Source organism: Zonotrichia leucophrys, chromosome 2 (genome assembly GCF_028769735.1).
Source record: "Zonotrichia leucophrys gambelii isolate GWCS_2022_RI chromosome 2, RI_Zleu_2.0, whole genome shotgun sequence".
Lineage (NCBI taxonomy): Eukaryota > Metazoa > Chordata > Aves > Passeriformes > Passerellidae > Zonotrichia > Zonotrichia leucophrys.
Window position 1 is genome coordinate 118,306,197 of NC_088171.1, and position 22,641 is coordinate 118,328,837.

General features: G+C 37.9%; 1 protein-coding gene across 4 annotated transcripts in view; it reads right to left on the bottom strand.

Moving 5' to 3' along the window:
- Positions 1-1,911: 1,911 nt before the first annotated feature.
- ARMC1 (armadillo repeat containing 1) overlaps positions 1,912-22,641 on the bottom strand; it is a 35,446-nt gene continuing 14,716 nt past the window's right edge. For 3 of the 4 annotated variants that reach the window (XM_064706168.1, XM_064706167.1, XM_064706166.1), the window contains exons 4-7: positions 8,284-8,473; positions 4,923-5,039; positions 4,766-4,840; positions 1,912-4,204 (exon numbers count right to left, since the gene is read on the bottom strand). In XM_064706168.1, the coding sequence (XP_064562238.1) occupies positions 4,013-4,204; positions 4,766-4,840; positions 4,923-5,039; positions 8,284-8,473 (574 nt within the window). In that variant the 3' untranslated portion in view covers positions 1,912-4,012. The remainder of the gene's footprint in view (positions 4,205-4,765; positions 4,841-4,922; positions 5,040-8,283; positions 8,474-22,641) is intronic. The other variant, XM_064706165.1, reaches the window with a different exon arrangement.

Here is a 22,641-nt window from a genome sequence, read left to right on the forward strand (position 1 = left end):
ACAGGGCAAGTATTAAACACTGCAGAAATAATTTAGCTACCAAGTTCTGTATCTTGGTAGCCACAAAGAGAGAGAGCTGCTGGGAACTTGATCCACATAGCAGCCTTCGGATCCTAACATAATAAACAACTTCTACCATGACAACTGGTACAAAAATCTGTTAACAGTATGCATCTCCTCTGAGATGTGTTTGTATCTTGAGAGTTTAACTGCTTTAAGGGATCTTAATTTATTCCACAGAGGAAGCTCTAACTCTTGCCATCACTTGCATAGTGCAGCATGCACATAAATAAACAGTAACTTGAAGAAACGTAATATAATTCTGATGTGGCACATGTGTCAGCTCACAGAGGTAGACTGGCTCTCCATGTGCTCGCTATATACATGCAAAGTACTGAAAATTTAAATGAGCTTTTTTCAACCCTATTTAAAATCTGCAATGCAGGCTAAACAAAGACCACTGCCTGCCCTCTGTAAACTACAAATAGAACAATTTCTTTTTCTAATAGCTTTATACTAAGCTTTAGAGCAGTCTCAACAGGCAGTCACCCCTGGGGCTAATTAGATGCTGTACCTCACTGAAGAAGTCTCCAGTGACCCCTCCACTCACTCCCTTTTGCCAAATCATGTGCTTTCAACTTTTCCTGAAGAATTACAATCAGCATCAGAGATGGGTTGAGACCTTATTCTCATCTCTATCTGTTTTCAACCCTTAATTTTACCAGACAGAGGTTGCTAACATTTTAGGAACTCTGAATAATTAGGTACAGACAAAAAAAACAGGAAAGACTGTATGATCCAGGCTTCTACCAAAGGGATATGGGAAGGAGTGGTGCTGCTAATTTTTATTAGGTGTGTTTTTAAACTCTGCTAGTTGACAGCTAGAACGTTGTCAGAGGCAAAAAAGCGCACCCACATTTTATTTTACATAGCAGGCAGTTACAGGAGTACTTCACACCTGCCACTTTGCATCTGCCTAGGTAGTCAATGTTTTCTTCCAAATTAGCCCCACACAGTACCCCCCTCACCAGCATACACGGCCTGTGGCTAAACTCAGCCACATCAGCTATTTTTGTACAGAATAAGCCATCGGTGATTTGGAGTGGGAAAGCCAGAGTATAATTTATTTCACTGTACTGCAGAATGCTTACAGTGCTTTGACAGCTGCACACAGAGGCACAGCTATGAGCCTCAATTTTGCCTCTACCTATCCCATCAGCATTTACTCTTATTATGAGGAAACATGGTAGTGATTATTCCATTATGCTGTACAGAGATAACCCTAGGACAATTCAGGAACTTCCACCATGATGTAAGCAGTAACTTCCTTGGCAACTCAGTACTTTGCAACTTGGCAATGCAATACCAATGCCACATCTCCCAGTTCAGCTTGTTTTTAGAAGCCTCTAATTTTGCAGTAATTTTTTTTGTCATATCCCTAGGTCAGAGCAAAAAGGTTTTATTATTCTTCATCTGACCTCTGAAAAAGTAAAAGCATAAAATTAATGAGCCTGTGTTATGACTTTCCCCCTCTCCCCCCAGTTTTATCAAAGCAATTTCTCCAGAAGTGTTGATTTTTCTTAATTTCCCTAATGAAATATGACCTACATAGCATCAGTTATTAAAAAAAGCTAATGTCCAAAAAAGGCCCCCAAGAATCAATTTGAAATAATATTGTCAAGAATCATCTTCTTACCCACTTTTTACAGAAAACTTTGAAATGTAAGCATGTTCTACACACATACAAAAGACCTGTTGTGACATACAGCAAAGGAGTCACTAAAACTGGACATCTGCATTTCTCGCTGTCAAATTGAAGATGAATACACTTCTAAAACCACAAGCAACTTAAAAGAATGGCAGAGCATTTAAGAAGGCACCAGATTTTCTTTAGACATTTAAAAAGGCACCAGTCATGCTTTTAGTTATATTATCCTTTATTATTTTACAATGTATTTCAAAAACTTTTACAGATGCCTTAAACTGTTCTACAAGAGCTGCAATACTGTCATAAAAGCACACCTACAGACTGAATGCACAAACGAACTGTAATACCTACTGGTATTGAACCATTAATATCCAAAGGGTGTAGTCTTTTAGTAAATAGATGTGCAGTAATGCAAATGCAAACAGATGTTAATGCAGAAAAACAAAACTCTGCATTCATGGCTATAGAACAGAGGACTTTTCAAACACATTTGGTACTGTAACATTCTAGACAGCAATATGAAGAGCATTACATATTTAAAGCAATACATGCCCTGAAAAGCCTGTATTTTCAATCTGTGCGTGTAAACCTGAATCAAAAATAAACTAGATATATTAAAAAACATGAGACATCTAGTCTGCCAACAAGATTTTGGGTTTCTTTTTTTTCCTTAGAATGACAATTAACCTGGGTGGGTGAACTCTGACCTGCATTATTATCATTATTATTATTATTATTTTACATTATCATATCCTCAGCATTTCTGTAGTACTATGACAGCCTGTGGGTTTTTTTTATTTATTCCTTGTGCATAGGCACAGCAGAATAACTTTGATGCATTAAATTTATTTTCTGAGTCTCCAAGTGGTAAATATGATTCCTATTATAGCAAATACATTACCACAAAAAAGCACTATATAACAACGTTTATAACATGTTTCAAAGTTCTCAGCTGTATTTCTCTGGTGCAACAAAGCAGGGGCACTGCAGCTTTCAAGCACTGTGTATTGAATCCTCTCAGGCACAGTGTTTACTAACAGCTCAGATATATGTTATTCTCTACCTACAGAAGTTTTGCTTTTATTATCACTTCTGCTCACAGGAATTGCTAAGACATCTTTAGACTTATACTGTCTGTAAGTTACAGGGCAAAGCCAATTGTTTGCATATGTTTTTAAAGCCAAGCTGATGTATTTTCATGGGAGTCTCATGAAAGACATTAGGAGGAAACAGCAATTGCATATCAAGATTGTTAGGGGGAAACAAAAAAAAAAAAAAAAAAAAGAGTCAAAATTTACGAGTGTGGCACTGTGGCAAAAGAGGCATTCTGTCCTGCTTTATACTTCAAGTTTAAAGTTTTAGTTACCATTAAATATTTCCTAACAGTAAACACCATTTCTTAATCAAATATAGTCTACATTCCTCTATTTTCTGCAGACAGAGCTGCAAGGGGTCATCACTACATTAGACCACAGCTTTTTCTGCTAGTCTTCCCAGCGAGCCTAAACAGCAGTCAGTGGTATTTATTAGTTATATATATGTATATATATACGTCAGTCACACCCATCATTACAAATATGTTCTAGTTTATTTACTGTACAATGTATGTATACATATTTGTGTTTTTTCAGTCCCTTTTTTCTTATCTTAAGCACTCCAATAGTTAAGGGCAGGCTGGGAAAAAAAATCAATATACATAAAAGGTTTACACATTTCAAGTCTGTAGTGATTCTAGTTTTAACAGCAAAAGGGGATCCTCGTGCTCATGCTGTGAACACAGCTGGCAAAAACAAAGGCCAAAAAAAGAGGCAGACTGTATTTTTTTCTGGAGTCAAAATCTAGAAAATTGAACAAAACAATGTTAGTCCAAAGGGATGTAGAAATGAAAAGGGAGTTTCATTCAATGTAGAACTGGAGCTATTAAGATTTTCTTTCACAGAGGCCCTGAGACAAGTTGAATGGATTCTCTCTACCATGTGTTTCATGTGAAGTCAAACTTAACTTAAAGCTCTAAAGGTATAGCACAAAGATTTGGTATATAAGAGTGGACCCATTTTTAAAAAGTGAAGCAATAAAATCTACATGAAAAACTAATGAAGGAACAATTTGATTGGAGGCCTCTGTCCTTTGACCCCTGCCCTATCAGGCTTAACGTCCAATAAAATGTAAAATGCAGCATACGTTTGCTTAATCTAAAATTTTCGCGATGATTTATTGCAAATTGCACTTGGCAGTTCACCACACCAATGGAAAACTGGCCCCCTTGTTGGTTCATTCACACAGTCTTTCAACACCAAACACAAGTCACCAGTAGAAAGATCTTGATAGAAAGTTTGCTGCTGTGCTGAGCCAACTTGCTGCACCTTCTGGGTGTGACCCAACACGAGACACTGCTTTGTCCTGCTCCTTAGTAGGGCTCTCATCTTCTGGCAAATACTCAGGTAGATCTGTGTTCTGCTCTACTTCCACTGGAGTATCTTGGAACGGAACTAGCATCTGGTAAAACACAACAGATTAAAATGGTGTCAGATGTTGTAAAAGAATGAATCAAAGTTATAATATATGTGTTTATAATACACATAATACATATGTTCAGGAGGACAGGCAAGCACATTGTGAGACTCCTCCCCATTGCCCTATAGAGCAAGAACATAAATGGAACCAACTGTGCTTAGAAGATACACAAGAAGAGGTTCGGCTTACAAGGGAAGAGAAAGTATCAAGGAAATACAGACTACCTTTTAGTGTAGTACTTGTGAAACAAAAGCACATCAGCAAAACCAACCAAGAAAGCCCACCAGTTTCACTGTGACCCTTTTCATATCATTATAATCAGTTACAGTACTTTCATCCTTCTTCTGAACATTAATTTCCATGTAACTGTTCTATGGATTCGTATCCTGACACAGGATATCCTTGAATCCTCTTGTACTGGATGTGTAACACTCACGCTTAAAAAAATTTTGCCTACTACCAGATGTTATGGGCACAGAGGAGCTGATATTGAAGATACAGCTGAGCTGTAACAATTGGTATTTAGAAAGACAGAGATCCTACCTCCTCACCACTTTCACTTTTCACAACTTGCTGTGCCTTCATAACTTTGGTTGATGCTATTGCCGTTGCCAGCGCCTACAAACACAGAGAAAAAAGCAAGAGCTCAGTGCAACAGAATGCAATAATGTGGGAATCTGGAGGGTTACAAAGCACTTACCTCTGCTTTTAAATCTGAGCGGATTCGGACCACACACCTTTGAACAGCCATTTGAAAGGTAAAACTAATAACACCTTTAATCTTCAACAAGGCTTCTTCACAAAGATTCCTTCGAGACTGAAAAACAAACAAAGTCCCACAACTAAAAATCATGTGACAATGCTCACAATTAATTGTGTTCCTGTATGTCTCAAAGCACATGGTTACAAAAGTGTGCTTGAGTAACAGAAAAACTAAGACTTACATTTTAATGCACAAATATTAGACTCTCTTGCCACAAAAGAAAATTTGCTTACACTTTAGAAGTCAAAGAAGGATGGAATCAACTGTAAATAATTAGAGAAAAGTGCTGAAAAGCAAAGAATGTTTTTCTCTGTGTGATCAGCTAAACAGTCCCCTCTGGTTAAGGTCTGATGGACTGAAGTGCTCATTGATGAGTAGTTAGTGTTTAAGTTGCTATTTATCAGACACCTTGGCTCCATACTGACTGAATGCATCAAAGCAGCTGTTGTACCTTTCAGCTGCTTCATCTGTGGCAGCTCACAGACATCATGGCACAGCACACACTTAATTCTTATTTTAAAGGGAAAATACTTGGTTGATAACCCACAGAGTGTTATGTTTAAAGCAAGTGACATCACCTACTGTGCTGTAACATTACATTGACCCGTGCTAGCTGCATCTGCTACATTACCTTAGAATGTTCCATTTTTTTCCCTTTTAATATTTGCACAACATGGTTGCAACAAAAAGAATTAAAGTATACTTGGAGAGACTGCTAGCACGGAAGGGCATAAAAAAGGATGGACTGTATCAGAAATAAACTGACAGCCTTTAAAACAGGTTTAAAATAATTACTCACTTTTTTTTTCCTGCAAGGTTTTAAATAATTAGTTAATTCAAAGTATATTTGCATTAGTTACCAAATAATCCCTAGTGAGTATTCACATGCACAACAAGCAAATTAAATTCTTTTAATCTCTGGAAGAATGAACTGAAGCAGTCTGGGGGTTTTTTTTTAGCAGTTTAGCATATATATTGAAACAATTCATTTGTGTAAGTTTATGTATTGAAACAGGTAACATTTTTGAGTTTCCCAAAAAATACCTTTGTCAGATAGGCTACCTTTACTATAGAAAGGAAATATTCGATGCAAAGATGATAGGCTGCCTTACACAAGTGAAAGCCTACATCTGGACACAGGAAGCAACACTTTCATAGCTTCTTAGCCTGAAAAAATAAATTTATACATGGGTGTGTAGTAATTCTGTGACAGAATTCAGCTTTTTACTCTTAAGATCCCAGGTGAATCACAGGCACCTCAGTTTAATTCGAAATGAGGCTTTCCATGATCAGAAAACTGGTGAATAATTTCTTAAAAGAAAAAACTTATTAAGGTCCACACAAACTCTGTAAAAAGCTGGCAGCTTGGCAGCCACCAGCTTTCCTGCACACACATACTTTGCAAAAGGCACTTCACAGGCAGGTAGCCACAAACCCAGCAATACACAACTAAACATACTTCTGCATGGTACTCCTGAAGCATGGGCACAGGCAAAATTTAGGTTATTTCCTTACACATCAAACCCTGATCACCATGCCTCTCACAAACACTACTATAATGTACAGACTAGAAAACTGACTGAGGGGCATCCCACAAACTCCTGAGCTACTGCCTTGTTTTTTACCTTTATCACCAAATTTGATTACTAGATCTTAAAACACCACATTAAAGAACAAATGACCTTTCCCCTCTCTTCCTGAAACAATCAATTATCTACTATTTGAGGTTTTGAAATCCACAAGCATTTGCAGGACTTGCAACCACTCCTGACAGCAGTTTCCATTTACAAATGTAAATGACTGAGAACACCGTGTCTAAAGCTCTGTGTTTACTCACTATGCCTCTTCAAACTCATACATGCAACCTAATATTCTCTGCTACTTATGTCAGGAATAAACTATTGAAGGAAACTAAATGGCTTTTGTTACTCACAAGCTTTAACACCCTCCCAGTCCCAACTTACCATAACACTTAAAACAGCATTACAGGGATGTTTAACTTCTGGTGAGCAACTTTTAACATTTCTTTAATCATCTGATGAAATACAGAGCTACATACACCAGCTATCTCAGTCTGTGCACAGACAGACCTTCCTTTAACAACAAGCTAGGAAAATATGCTGGTGTGATCTACCTGCAGTGTTGCTCTCTAAAGATGAGTATCTAAATACCCTATACTTTTTCACAATACCTTTACCTCAGCATTGCAGAGAGAAAACTTCACAAATATTGCTAAGTTCCATTTGTTGAAGAAAAAGACATGCTTTTAAGATAGAACTGGACTACAAGCAAAATATCTAAACTCACGAAGTAGAACTGGATGAAATTTCGTGCTTGGAGATACCTGTAAACAAACAAATCAACTACAAGCTCAAAAACAACAACCTATGGGACTGATTTTAAAAAATTTCACAGAGTAGCAAAGCCAATGGTGTTGACAAAGCACTGCCTTTCTAGCTAGAGCAACTGCTGGAAGGCCAAAACGCTAAAAAATATTTGTATAAAGTGAGCTAGAGCAGCATGTTATTTCTAAAGGAATTAACGATGGTCTTGTGAAAACAGAACAGTGGGTATGCTGTTGGTAAACTGGGCCTGTGGACATGCTTACTTGGCAGAATGTAAAGCAACAAAGCAAAGGATCAGGTTTGATCATTTAAAATGGGTACAAAACTGAAAGATACAGAGTCCGGAGGGCACTTGTGGATAACGTGCTTAAACAGCCTACATGCTGTTTGGCAGCCGTAAAAAGGCAAACATGGCCCTGGGGTGTTATCTACAGGGGTATGGTAGATAAATCTGTAGAAGTTATTCTGACATTACATAAAGACTCAGTGAGACCTCATTAATTCAAATGCCATTCTGGTCACTACAGTAGAAAAGATCTCACAGACAATGAAAAGATGCAGCAAAACCAGCTCAAAGAAAATACAGCATTTCTAGATTAAGAATAATAAAAAACCTCCCAGTGTCTGAAATCTCTCTTAAACAAAAGGAAACTTTTTTTAGATAAACACACTTATACAACCACAAGAGATCCTTAAGTGAAAAATCCTGAAGGCACCTTGTTCACTCTATTCTTTCTCAAAAAACCATCAAGAAAACTGCCTTGAAGCTTCTTTAGGTGTTCTGAGTAAGCTCAATTTATGCAATATTTTATACATATCTCACGCTTCAAAATAGAATTCACAGAAATTGCTGACAATGAATGATGTCACACAGGGAGCCTCACTGGGTTTCTGGGGTTAAAATAACTCTCAGTACAGCATGCCTTATTTACACAAACTGAAGGTCTCCTTACCGAATCATCAAGGCCGTCTATATGCAAAACCACTGTCTTGGCACGCTTATTTGTGCTGCCCAGGAAAAACTGTGCTTTCCGCCGACGATAATTCATCTCATTCACATTGTCCATGTCTGACATGTTGGAAGACTGAAGGATATCATAGACTTCAGAAGCCAGGAGTTTAGTCTCTCCTGGTGTAGTGGTCCTGAAAAAAAAAAAGGGACTAAGATTTCCACGTATTTGCTTTCACATTGGTACTGCAAAAAGCTATTGATTACATCCTTGCAACTGGAATATTCCACATGGTACAGTCAAGACGTGGCAAAAATGTTAAGTGGGGAGAGCAGAAATTGGGTAAAATTATTTTCTTTTCCTGATTCTAATTTTTATGTCAATTTGTTGATTCTATACTCATTATAAACACATCTGTTCTCAAACAACATGAACACAGTTTACATCGGTTTGACAACTACAAGCCAAACATGGTAGTGTATGGTCAGTGTTCCAGGGTTACTTTGTGTTGAGCTTTATTTTTTTATAACAGAACTTCTCCAATTGCCTTGTGACATGTTTTGTTTCCCACTTTCCTTGCTACATAATAAAAATAATTTCTCTGTAGAACTGGCATCTTTCCCGAAGTTTTCTTCTCCAAATTTAGTGAGCATCAGCAGCACAGCAGAAACACAAATTTTCTTGAAGAATCCAAAGGTTATTCCTGATTAGACTAAAATTTATGGTATAAATTATATGATAGCATTTTTTTAGATAGAAAAAAGTAGATAATAGACTCAACATATATTGAATTGTTAAGATTTAATTTAAACTAATTTTAATCAGGTACTAATATAAATCTGTTGCCCAAATTCAGCCCTGTTTTAATTATGCTAGTGACTTTAAGCTTAGTGTAGAAACAAAATTATTACTGCACCAACTTGCAATTAATTTTTAAATTATGAATGACAGCTTTGCTGCTTTGTTTAGCAAACACTAAGTAAGTAACAAGTACCTTTAGATTTTTATTTCTTTTTCCATTTGACTTCCTTAATTACCAGCCATTAAACACATTTTCCATCCTACCATATGGACAAGAGAGAATACTAAAGCAAGCATGTTAGGAGTTCTCGGCTTGTGGGGGTCTCAGCTAGCCTTTTTTTTTACTTCTCTGCACCTTGTTTTGAACAGCACCCATGTGGAAAGGAAAATGTCAGTTCTTGAGATAATTCAGTGGATTAACAACATTCAGAGGGGAAAAAAAGAGAAAGATAAATAAGCAGTAATAAGCAAATAACCAAGACCTAGAAAGGGAAAGCATTCCAACATATGTTCAGTTTTAAATACATGCTCATGTTCTGCTTTCCTATACTGAGAAATCGCTTATGTTAATTCACAGAAAAAAGTGCTGGGAACTCACAAAGATTTCAACTTCATCCTTCCATCATTTATTAGTTAAAGTAATAGAACTGATAATAAAGCCATGCAACGGGATGTCCTGAGGTAGTAATAAAACAGCTTTTGCTAAAGTGATAGCTTATCAAGAGATTAAGGAATTAACCCACCTATTAGTTTTGCCAATTTCTTTCAACAACAATCCTGTCAGTATCAAGCGATTTACAACAGACAAGTTTTATTTTTGGTAAATTTAAATACAGCTCACTAAGCAAACTACTGAAAATGTCACTATTCCACATACAGCACCCACTATGCAGTTGGTAAGGGGTTTTGCTTCAAAACAATTGTACTATTGCATCAGAGAGTTAAAAAAAGTCAGAAAGACAAATGAGAAATAAAAGCATCCTTAATACTTGCCTTAATATATATGTGTGTATATATATATGCACATATATACTAACCTATGCAAAATTAAGAGAATTTAAAGCTGTCACTATGTCAGCAAATATAAAATATTCAAATGTCTAAAACAAAAAAGTCAACAGTGATTTTCATATATGTTTTATTCTTCCAACATTATATTTGGCACAGTTCTTGAAAACTAAAGATCTGCTATTAACTGCACAAATGAAACAACCTGTTGACTTTAAAACACAAAAGTAAATTGGGTCTTATTTGACACAGTTATTCCAAGATCTTCCTAAAACAAGTCTATACTGATAAAATTTATGAGCATACACACACACACTCTCAAACAAGATACTCAGATAATTTCCTGTATTTTTCCAAAGAGAGGATTACCACTACCACTATCTACCACTAAGTTACCCCTATTACCTTTAAAAAAAAAAACAAACAAATGCAAGACTTTAATATTATTTAAAGAGAATCAGCAATAAGCAACTGACTGTGTAATAAAAAGCAGTAAGAACTCAGACACTACACTACAGGACCAAGGACAATGGCTGCCACTTAGAAATAACAGATTGCAAAACAATCCCAAGTGAAGGTGTACACCAGTTTTACACTGCAGAAACAAAATACTATACTTCCAGCAACTCAGTTAAACAAAGATGCCCAAAATTCCTGACAAAACCTTCTAAAATTTAAAATATACTAGTAAAATGAGAGAATACAAGTTTTCAGTGACCTGTTATTCTGTCATTAAAGCAATTTCTGCAACAGCTGTAAAAATAACATAAACACTTATATATTAATATCAGATTAGATAAAAGGAAATTTTTTGTGACAAACATGGTGAAACATTGGCACAGATTGTCCACAGAAACAGAAGATGCCCTATCTCAGGAACCATTCAACATCAAATTGGAAAATTCAGTTGCAGATATCTCCTCTCATTGCAGGGGGTTTGGACTAGAGGATCTTTAAAGGTCCTTTCCAGCCCAAACTACTCTATGATTCTGTGATCTTTAAGGGGAAAAAATACCTATCTGGAAGCAAGTATAATAAAGCCTCTTGGTTGCAAAACCAAGGTGATGTTCAGTGGTGAGTCTGTTTCCTTACATACTATATTCCTAATAAAAACAAATACAATGAAACTGCACATAAAATGAAACCACAGAACAGTGGAAGTTTTGTTTTTTTCTAAGACTACTGTAACTCACGGGCTGTGGTTTTGTTGCCTAAAATGAGAAAATGTTGAGGGCACTGACACCAGTCCTCCCAGCACCAGTGTGTCAGCAGTTTCAGATAACACTGCCCACAGCAGTGTGCGCCAACCTCCTGCCACCATCAGAGCAGCACAAGGGAACTCTTGCTCTCTCCCACTCCACTATGGCACTTTAGTCACCACTGAAGGTGCAGGTGCATACTATAAATTCACTGTGCAGCTAGAGCTTGTTTGAGAACACTCCATCATTGAAAATCTCACCAAGGGACACAGTACAGCCCCCATTGCTGGAGGTTTTCAAGATACAGTTGGACAGGACATGAGATAGTCTCAACTAGGTCCCCTTTCCCAGGAAAGGTAGAACCAGATCATCTTCTGAGGTCCCTTCCAAGCTGGGCTGTTCTGTGATTCTATGACTAGTGCTCTACTACCCTGCTAGGGAAATGGCAGCATCTACTTAGAGCAGAGTAACAGTTGGCAAGAGTTGGTTACCATCTCTTTCAGAGGCGGTAACATCTTACATTGCTTCAGCAAGGCTCAGAAGATGCCTGTCAGAAACTCAAGCCTTTAATTTTCACTGTCTTCCAGAATTCCTGTCATCCTAGATTGCTGCCTGTCCTTCCATCATGTTTACCCAAGGCTGGCTGTGTAAGAAGTATGAACACAGAATCCAAGTGACACGTGCTGTATCTGTCATAAGAGGATACAAGAAATAGTTCTCATTTTCTACACTATTATTAGAAATAACTTTTTAAACATGGTCCAAGTACTGCAGAGGTTTTATTAGCATGGCAAGAAATTTTTTAAAGTTTCTGCTAACCTTAAAGGACATGAAAACTAATGGCCACAACTCCAAAGGTGTGTGTGATGTGGGCAGAGTATGGATGCTAGGAAAGAATGTGTAAGCAGTGTACAGCATTATGGCTGTGACTGAAGTAAACACACAGATTATAACAGAATTATAATTATAACAGAAGGGCATGACAACCTTCCTACCACAGCTTCATCTGATGCAAAGGTAACAGAGACTTAGTCTCCTCCTTTAGAAGAAGCACAAAGACTGAGAAAGACTAATATAGTGATTTTCCCCTTTCAGAGAAGGGCAAGACATAAATAAGTTTATAAATACATACATGAGGGCGTGAAACTGTAAAAGATAATCTTATCCTTTTTTAAGCCGTAATATTTTATGCATATTTTTAAAAATAAACGTGTGTACCTACTTGTAAATTACATACTAACTGCTGCACCAGAGGAAACATGCAACTGTAACTGTGCTCGGAGTAGAGCAGACCCTGTGCACAAGCACAGGAACTATTACAGCCTTAATGTTGTGCTGTAAAGACACATTAGCCAAACATGTAACACACTACAACAGCATTTCATTACTGTGTTTCTACTGAGCTTATAACCTCAACACAGGAAGTTTCCAAATAAAAGAGGGGATTTTTCTTTACCCAAGACTCAGTTACATCCCAGACTCTATTGAAAGGAGATTTACGTCATTTAATTCCAGAAGTTTCACTTCTGTAGTAATTCTGCTTTTGGATGTACTTGGTCAGTCTGCCTACTACCCACAATAAAGATGGTAAAGTTAATTGTCCATTTATGAAATTTCAAGGCTCTGATAATATCTGAACCCCTGGGAAGGCGATGGAAAAAATCTGAAGGTGGTCAGGAAGGGTGAACCCAGATTCACAAAGACAAAGTCATGCCTGAGCACCCCAGGAACCTTCTACAATGAAACAACTGGCTTCACTAGGATGGGAGAGCAAATGGCTGCTGTCTGTTGACACTGGCCCTTACACAATCCCCACAGAGAAGCTGATGCAGGATGGACTGGCTGACCAGACTGAGATGGGGACTGAAAACTGGCTAGATAGCCAGGCCCAGAAGGTGGTGATCAAGGCCATGAAACCCAGCTGGAGGTCAGTACCTAGCAGTGTACAGCAGGGATCAACACCCAGGTCCCATGTTCTGCTCAGTATCTTCATTAACTACCTGGGGCACAATGGACCCTTAACAAGATGTGCAGATGACACAAAACAGGAAGGAGTGACAGATACATCAGACAGCTGTGCCAGACAGACCTCAAGAGGCTGGAAAAATGGGCTGACAGGCATCTCATCACTTTCAACAAGGGCAAGTGCAAAGACCTACATCTGGGGAAGAACAGCCCCAGGCACCACTCAGATCAGGCACAATCTCTGAGCGAGCAGCTGGAAAGGAGCTTTGCAAAGAACCTGTTCAACACAAATCAGCAGCAGCCAGCAAAGTGCCCCTGCAGCCAAGGTTACTGGTTATCCTGGGCTGCACTGGTAGGAGTGCTGCCAGCAGGTAAAGGGAGGTGATCCTGCCTCTTTCATCAGCAGTGCTGAGGCCTCACCTGCAGTGCTGTGGCCAGGTCTGGGTTCCCAGTACACAAGATGTATGAACACGCTGCAGAGTCCAGAAAAGGGTCAGGAAGATGATTACAGGGCTGATGAGAGAAGGGAGAGAGATCTGGGATGGTTGAGCCTAGAGAAGGCTTGGGGAGAGCTTATCAATGTACATGAATACCCAAAAGGGTTGCAAAGAGGACAAAGCCAGGACCAGAAGCAAAGGGCACAATATGAAAAATCAGGAAACACTTTTCCACTGTGAGGGTGACTGAGCACTGGCAGAAGCTGTCCAGACAGGTTGTAGAGTCTCCATCCTTGGAGATACTCAAAAGCTTCCTGGACATGGTGCTGGGCAATGTGGTTTAGGTGCCTATGTCTGAGTAGATGGGAGCTGGACCCATGACCTGCAGAGGTCCCTTCCAAACTCAATCAGCCTGTGAGTCTGTGAACACATATCAAGAAGTCACTAAGTAAATTCAAACAGCAATATACATGGAACACACCTATTTTTACCTACTTGTGGATCTCTAATCTTTCAGGGTAAGAATATTTTAGCAGATAGGCTTTTATGTAAGTAAAGCAAAAATTTATTTAATTTTCTGCCAACTATTTTCCTTACACACTGTCTTCCAAAGAGTTCTGCATGACAGCTTACATAATTCTAATGCATGTGAAAATTACAAAGACTGATTTCAGAAACTTCCTGCTCTCATATTTAGACTTAGAGTTCACTGCTCAGTCCTAAATTGTTCTATCTTAAAGCATCATGAACTAAAGGCAAGACTAAATGTAAAAAGGAAGGCATGGTTCTCAAAGTCATTAGAACTTGTCATTTGGTACTGCTGATGTTTTCATCTTCCCAGAATCACCCTTAAATGGTTAAGGTTGGAAGAGGACCCTGAAGATCAACTAGTTCCAACCCTCCTGCCATGGGCAGCAATACCTTCAACTAGACCAGGTTACTCAGAGCTGCATCCAACCTGGCCTTGAACACCTTCAGGAATGGTGCATCCACAGCTTCCCTAGGCAACCTGCTCCACCTCTGGTTATAGCAAGATCTTATTACACACAGTCATCACAGAGAAACTACACCTTATAATAACTATTTAGAAACTTTTAATACAAAACTTAAAAATCCAATAGTTCACTGGTTCAAACATGACACTGACTTCAGGAGAACACTGCTCCCAGGTTTCTCACTCCAAATATATAATTTTTTTGTAATTCTACTTAGTGCAATAACTGTGTTAAGTAAATAAGAGAATAAAGCAAAGATGAGCTCACACAGGCAAAGTAAAGAAATATTTTAATCTCAAGTAACTTCACAACATAGATCAAAAAGCCAGTATATATAAGCTCACTCAGTTTATACTGTTACTCTCTGAATCTGATGTAGCTCAAGAGTATTCAATTTGTAATTTATGGACCAATCTCAGCCTGGTACTGATGGGCCTGTTTTCTCCAGGGCTGCTCATGAGCAAGAGAACCGAAGACAGACACAGAGACCATTATCAGCTTTAAGTTTGGAATTGGGCATCACTTGCATCTCAAGGCTGACCTGTGAGGCTGTCCTGTGCAGAACCAGGAGCTGAACTCGATGGTTATCGTGGACCCCCTCCAACTGAGGATGTTTTATGATTCTCAGGATACATAGAGAAGAACTACAGCTCATTCCCCTCCTCATGGAGAAGAGCTACAGCTCATTTGTCTAAACTGAGAAACCTCTGTGAGAAAAGGGCAACCAGAGGTAGCCTCTATGATAGAACTCACAGCCCAGAACTCTGTTAAGATCCAAGCAAGGAAACTGATACAGGAGAATGGTACATTTGCAGTACACCACTTACATAACAATTTTCACATAGAGAGTGTCTGTACTATATATATTTGCAGTTGGCATGGCTCCATAAGTAAGGCAGCACGACACATAGCCTTACAAATCATGGACAAAGGCTGTGACACAGCCAAACAGAAAAGGTGGACATGCACTATATGGCTCATCACCGAGCTCTTGCTCACTAACACTTGGGAAACCAAACAAAGAAAAGAGCAGCTCTGTAAAAGCAAAAAGAAAAGTAGCTAACAGTGGTGAAGGAAAGATAAACTCTAAACACAAAATAAGGAAACAGATTTAGACATTTTAAAGTTAACTCAAGTAAAATTTCCTGTATTGACATCTCAAGAATTTGACATAGTAATGGACAGTAGAACCTTAAAATGCAGATCTGCAAAAAGAATCACGGCCATGAAACCCAGCTGGAGGTCAGTATCTAGCAGTGTACAGCAGGGATCAACACCAGGTCTCATGTTCACAATTCAAGTGTAACAAATATGAAGAGTTTGAAGATGAAAAATATCTTCATTATCCAAGTTAAGGTTCTAATATTTGACAAGACCTTGGCAAATGTCATCCTAAATAACTTACTCATAAATTAGAAGTATCAACAACTGACATAACTTACAGTCACAGAAGAATCCTAAATCACTGAACATAACAAAGAACTGAATGTAATTTTTCCTTCTAAAACATTAGTTTGAGAGACCTCATCTACAGAGTGATGCAAGTACCTTTCCAAAAAGTTAGAGAAAACTTATCATCATATAAAAGCAGATATTTTCATTTGATCCCAATCCTCTTCATACATGCAGGCACTGTCCCTATATTCTTCCCTAGGATCCTGAGTAGTGATATTTTCAACCATCATTTTATTTCCATAACAAACTTAATTCATTACAATGCATACAGTAGCCCATATGACACAAAAAGCACAAGTAAGAATTTCATGGATTGACACAAATTCCATCACTGTTGGGCAAGTGCATGCATGTCAGAACATTTAAAGTATATACACAGTAGAGATTTATCATTTAGTCATGGGTAGCAAATGGCTAGCCAACATATACTCAGATCACTATGCTTTAAGACCACTCATGCATTTGTTTTCAGGGAACAATTTCTTTTGCAATACTTTCTTCCTATACTTAGACAGAAGTTGTTTCTAGCAACTAAAGGGAGCAGTAAGCTGCAAAGAGTTGTTACATTCTGTAAGAGGGGGCTGGGAAATCACTAATCTTTGATTTTAGAAGTGAGACACAGTGATTGACATGGTTTTGATGAAAACTTTGAGCATGAATGACAACCCTAAAGAAAGAGCATGGTATTAGAGAAAAAGCAATCTGTTTCAAGACAGTTATCTGATCTAGCTGCTTTTCTGCCTGTTCTGCTCCAGTGCCAGGGCAAGATTCTTTCTTATCTCCATGAATGCTGCTCTTTCTTGTAAGCTTTTAGTGCATCCTGTAATGCAGTGGGCTCACTCATAAGCACATGACTGCTCTCCTGACTCCTTCCAGGCAGCAGGCACGTTATTTGAAAACAACTTGAAGAGTAGCATTATTTCAGCATACACCTTCTCAGAATCCCAGTATGGCGCTACTACCATGCTAGACCTCAGTTCCCTCTAGCCCCAAAAACACAGCAAAGACCAGATAATATCACAGAGCAGCTGATAAAATGATTACCACCTTCTTTCTGAAAAGAAAAAAGTCAAAACCCTGAAGAATACAGACAGCAGGATCCTTATGTTGGTCAATAACAGTATAGAAAGCATAGTAATGGATCAATGACAGGAAAAACAATTTGAAGGTGTAGAAGGGGAAAAAAAAAGAGAACCTGCAGGACTGGGCAAGCTTTACATGACAGAATAAGCAGCAGCACCATGGATCTTCAAACCCCAAAACCAAGCAGGGGGACTGCTCAGTGAAGCTAAGCCCAGCCTGAGTACAGCAGTGTTATGTGCCTACACTCCAGGGGTATCAACCCCGTGCTCCAAGGTGGCTGCACCATGGCAACAAGGCAAGGTCACACATTTTCCTAGAATGCTCCCTAGAACTGCAAGACCCCTGTCACTTGGCCAGCCTTTGCTCCCTAGAATTGCAAGATCCCTGTCACTTGGCCAGCCTTCCACACACTACTCGTGTCATAGCTGTGACAATTTGACCAGGAGACACTAAACTAAAAAGCTTGTAATGAACAAGGAAATCTGATGTCTTAAGACTGATTTTGTACTTAACAAGACATACCCCACTGAAATTAGGAGTAAGGATTGGATTTCACAATGCCACTTCCAGCTCAGTTTACATCATATACCTACTGAACCTGAAGATGTACAAAACCCCCATGAAATTGCTGGAATGTCCTGAAGACTGCTGAAAACAAGCAAACAAAAAAGCCAAAATATTTAAAAAGTTGTAAGTAAGAGTAAAATCACAGTACAATCCCACTAACTGCTGTAAAATCAGCAACTGTGATATAATTTAAACACATAGCAAATTGATTAATTACCCATACTTAACACATTTTCCTGATTCATTCTATTGTCCTCTGATCACAAGAAGAGAATCAACTTCCAAGCACGGGATAACGGATTTGAACATATGCCATATGCTTAACCCAGCTATTCAACCAATTTTGTTTAACTCTTGCTATTTATACACTAAATGGAAAATCAACTTCTGATCTCCCACAGCTTGGTATCTACCATATGGATATACTCTACATTAAAAAAAAAAAGATGCAGGGCCTGTTAACTCAACTAAACTCAAGAGGATTCATAGCAGCATTTGCTAGACAGGAGTCCACATAAAGACACACTCCATGTTGAAATTCACAGTAGCTAATTCCAACATCTTGCCTGCTAATGAACAGTAATAATTTCATGGATGGCAAAAATCATGTTTATTATAGGGTTCCAACAAATTGCATCAGGGCTTAAAAAAAAAACACCTTAAGGGCAACCAGGTCCTTTACAATGAAAGATGTAAAATGTCTCTGGTCCTTTACAATGAAAGAGGTAAAATGTTGGCATTAAAAAGCCAGCTCTTCCTGGGGATGATGCTGTGGTGACCAGGTAGAAGCAGTGGTAGTGCTGAAATCAGTCTCAGCTCAGAAGCACTTTAGAAACATCTTGGAGGAAGCCAACCACTTTCTTGTATTATCAGCATTTAACAGCACTAAGTATATAATATAATAATAGTTGATTATAGTCTATAATTATCTGAAAAATCCATTTCTATCTTAAAATCTCCACTGTTTATTTTAGTTTTTAAAAGTGAGGTTCATCTGATTATTTCTCTGAAATTTACAGGAGAAAAGTTTAAAAAAAAAGAAAACAAAGGGTTTGAAAGCTCTAAGATTCAGGCTTCCCTGAACAAAGCCTGTATAAATAATAAGAATTAAACTACAGCAACAACCTGTCCCAGAGGTAAAAAATGCAGGTTTAATCTGTGTAGGGATATCTATGTCTAAGCTTTGTATTTGATTAATTTGCTAATATAGTTAATATTAATTCAGTAGAGACTCAAAGTAGGTAACTATTGAAACATCTTCTTTTCCTACTCTTAAACTACTTAATTATTAGCAAGGAACTGACTGTTTTATTTTTAAGTAAGTCAGTATTAGCAGCTTCATTTCTAACCAATGGGACTGCAGTCCCCATGCAAAATAGGTTGAAGCATAAACAAGGTTTAAAAGAAGTGTTGTGGGAACTTGATGATGTACTGTACAAATACAGCATGTGCTAACAATTTAAATTTGTTTCAAGTTATTAGAGAGGACTTTCTACTGCAAAATCCAATGGAAATCCTACCAAAAATATTGGAGCAGGTACTGCAAAACAGCAAAGTATCAGAACATATTCCTGGATAGAAATACATCCAACTGAGAATCACATAAAATTCACTTCCTTCTGAAATAACAGCTCCATCCAGAAACTACTTATGAAGGCTGTATCATCATTAGTAAGTTCCTTTGTAGCATTTATTGCCTGTAATACCTAACTGAAACCATGTAAGTTCTAATCACACACCAGCACCTTATTATGTTTATTGATCAAGCAGCCCTCAGGAAAAAAAAAAAAAAAGACTAAAAAAAGGGTAATCCACTTATGGTTTCTTAGAAAAAAATCTGCAATTTTTTTGGGATACTTACTATGAAGGTCAATGACCAGGGACAAATACCACCTGTGGACAAGGTCACTGTAAACCAGATGTAGACATCTGACACTGGTAGGTGTCAAGGTGAGAAACCTCACAGTGTTAAGAAAGTATCAATGCCCTTTTAAGTAAGTAAATTACTGCAGCCTACAATACTGTCAATCCACACCTGCATTGGTATTAAATACTTCACCACACAATTTGTTATTTTAATTTCAAAGCATCTTAAGCCTTCTAAGCTCTTAATTTTACTAAAACATCAGTAAAAGACAGCATACTGAAGAATCTACCTCAGCAGTTTTTCTTGTAAACTCAACAGTAACCAGAGAAGGTCACTGTATTCCTGAAATGCTTTCACCACCAGCTGATGACAAGGTTTATCGAGCATTAGAGGCACCCGTTACCACTGGAGGCATTGCCATTACTAATCCTGACTCTTCTGCCAATCCACTTAAATCTCTACCCCTCAACACAGGTACAGAACTGCCCCACAAAAAGAAAAGAAGCTGCCTTTGGCACACCATGTCAGGCACACTAAGTTCAGCATTAGTATTTATTTCCAATCCTACATTCAGCAGTTATTTCAATATCAACTCGGATTCTATTTTTTTTAACGTATCATAATATTGTGTCTCACTCTGTAAACCACTTCATTTTTTTTATAATCAACATTTCTGAGTTCTCTGTTTTATATAAATTCTGCAAAGATACAGGAAGTAAATCACCCTAAGCTTCAATGACTTCCTAAAATATTTAACTCCCCGTTTCAGCCAATTTCTAAATAAAGAAGAAACTGGATAAGTCAACCTATTGAGCACAAAAGGCTTTTAAATAGATGTGGTTTTAATAAAGTTATTTTATTCTTAATAACTTTTTCTCAGTGTCTCAAAGTTCTCTATTTTTTAAATTCTGCAATACTCATCACAATATTTTTTGCCTACACTGAAATGCAACTAGCTCATTTTTAACTGCTCAACTAATTTTTTGCCCATTTAAACAGAAAGCACTCAAAGCAATTATGATTGTGGCACTCCCTCCATCAGAAAAGCAACAATAATGCCTATTTACTCAGTAGCAGGTACTGAAAAATTCTCTTCCAGGTTTAGGAACCTACAATTTGGTAATTGTACATAAATCACCACTGTACAACTTAGGCACCTCAATGGATAGGTAACTACTTTCATTGCTTATATTCTTAAGCCAATCATTGTAAACCAGCCAAAGGCCATGATTTTGAAGAACTTGCAGGTACTCATTACAAAAACACTGTATTAACAACTACTTACTTTGTTAACTAACAAATAGTGAAGTAACATAAAATACTCCAAATGCCAAGAAAATGGAACATTTCTATCAAAGAAAAGAAGCAAAAGAAACTGTTGAAATGCAAGCAAGCACTGTGGTGTCAGAGAAAGCTTTGCATCAACTGCAAGTGCTGCACAGAAACCAGCAACAAAAGTTCTGCTGTTTCATGGAGTGTGCAAATGTTTTGACGTAGCAGAGTAAAAGCTGCTCCATTGAGCCAGTATGTACTGAAGTGGTACTCTGAAAAGTCCATGGAAGCACAGCACCTGGATCACAGTGAGATCACATCAGGCAGTGTAAAGCTGCCCAACCAACAGTCCTGATAGAAGTGCCAGACAACAAGTGGAACAGTGTGAGGTAAAAGCAATAGCTTGGAGAACAAAGAGCAGAACGACGCGGCATTTCTGATTGCAGTCAGAAATACTGTAATAGGAATTACACCCACATGACAGAATGAAAGAAATAGAAAACACTAAATCCCAAACTAGAGATTTACAAACACCTAAACTTTTAAGTACAGAAACAGTACTGATCATTGCATGATCTTGCTTAGTGAGCTAAGTACTGTTGAGTACAGTACAGTACTTAGCTCACTAAGCAAGTTGCATAAAAGCAGAAATGATGACTGTGTAATGTCTCTGACTGCAGAGAGGTCCTGAGACAAACAAAAAAATTTAAAAATCCCCCACTAACATGAAAAGCACAACTTGTAAGGGCACAGAAAGCACCCCTCTATTAGGTCATGCTTTTGTATTTTTTTGTGATCAATCTATACACGAACAAGGAGCTTATTCTAAGTTGCACCTCTCAAAACAAACCTTTAGAACAGTTATTTACATGACTGCTAACTTCTATTAACCCATGCAAATATAAACTCACAGTAGTATTTCAACACCTAAATTGCTAGCTACATTTGAATTGCTGATGATCCAGTCTTCCACTAGTCTTACAAATTACATCCATCTTTACAAGACTTTAAACCTTATTTCCTTACCTCACAGCAGCCGTAAAATTCTCCCAGAAAGCCTACTACATTATGACTAAAGTCTAGGTTAACACCAGTATTGCAACAGTAGGATTTTAACTAATGCTTTTTGTGTTTTATTTGTCATCATTTGTCCCTGTGCCAGCATCTCTACATTGAGATCATAACCTTCTATGTGGTTACTAACACTGAAATACACTAGAGGAAACAAAGACTGCTGAACCAAAGTTATTAGTTGTTTTTTTGTTTATTATTTCACCACAAACAAAAAGAGCAGAACTCGTACTGAGAACACTCCTAACTAACTGAGTAGTTCACTACATTAAACCCTCTCCCCAGGATACAATCTCATTCAAATATCAAGAAGATTTGATAGACAAAAGGAGCCTTCAGTTATTTAGAACAAATAACATGGTATTTTTAAAGAGGACATACTGATGTCTCCCACATTTTGTAATATTTCATTTTTGCAATATTTCATCAGCTTTGTTTTGGGGGAAAGGGGGCAGAGAATGCTTTTTCGAAAGTAACTTCAAGAAACAATCTATTTCCAAAACTTGCACCATTTAGAAAATATACAATAAAAACATTCTTTAAAGAAACTCAGGGTAATCTAGGGGAGAGGGGGATATTAAGCTACTTTGCTTAACAATGTGAACAGAACAGCCTGCAGGCATCATCCTGCTGTGACCTTC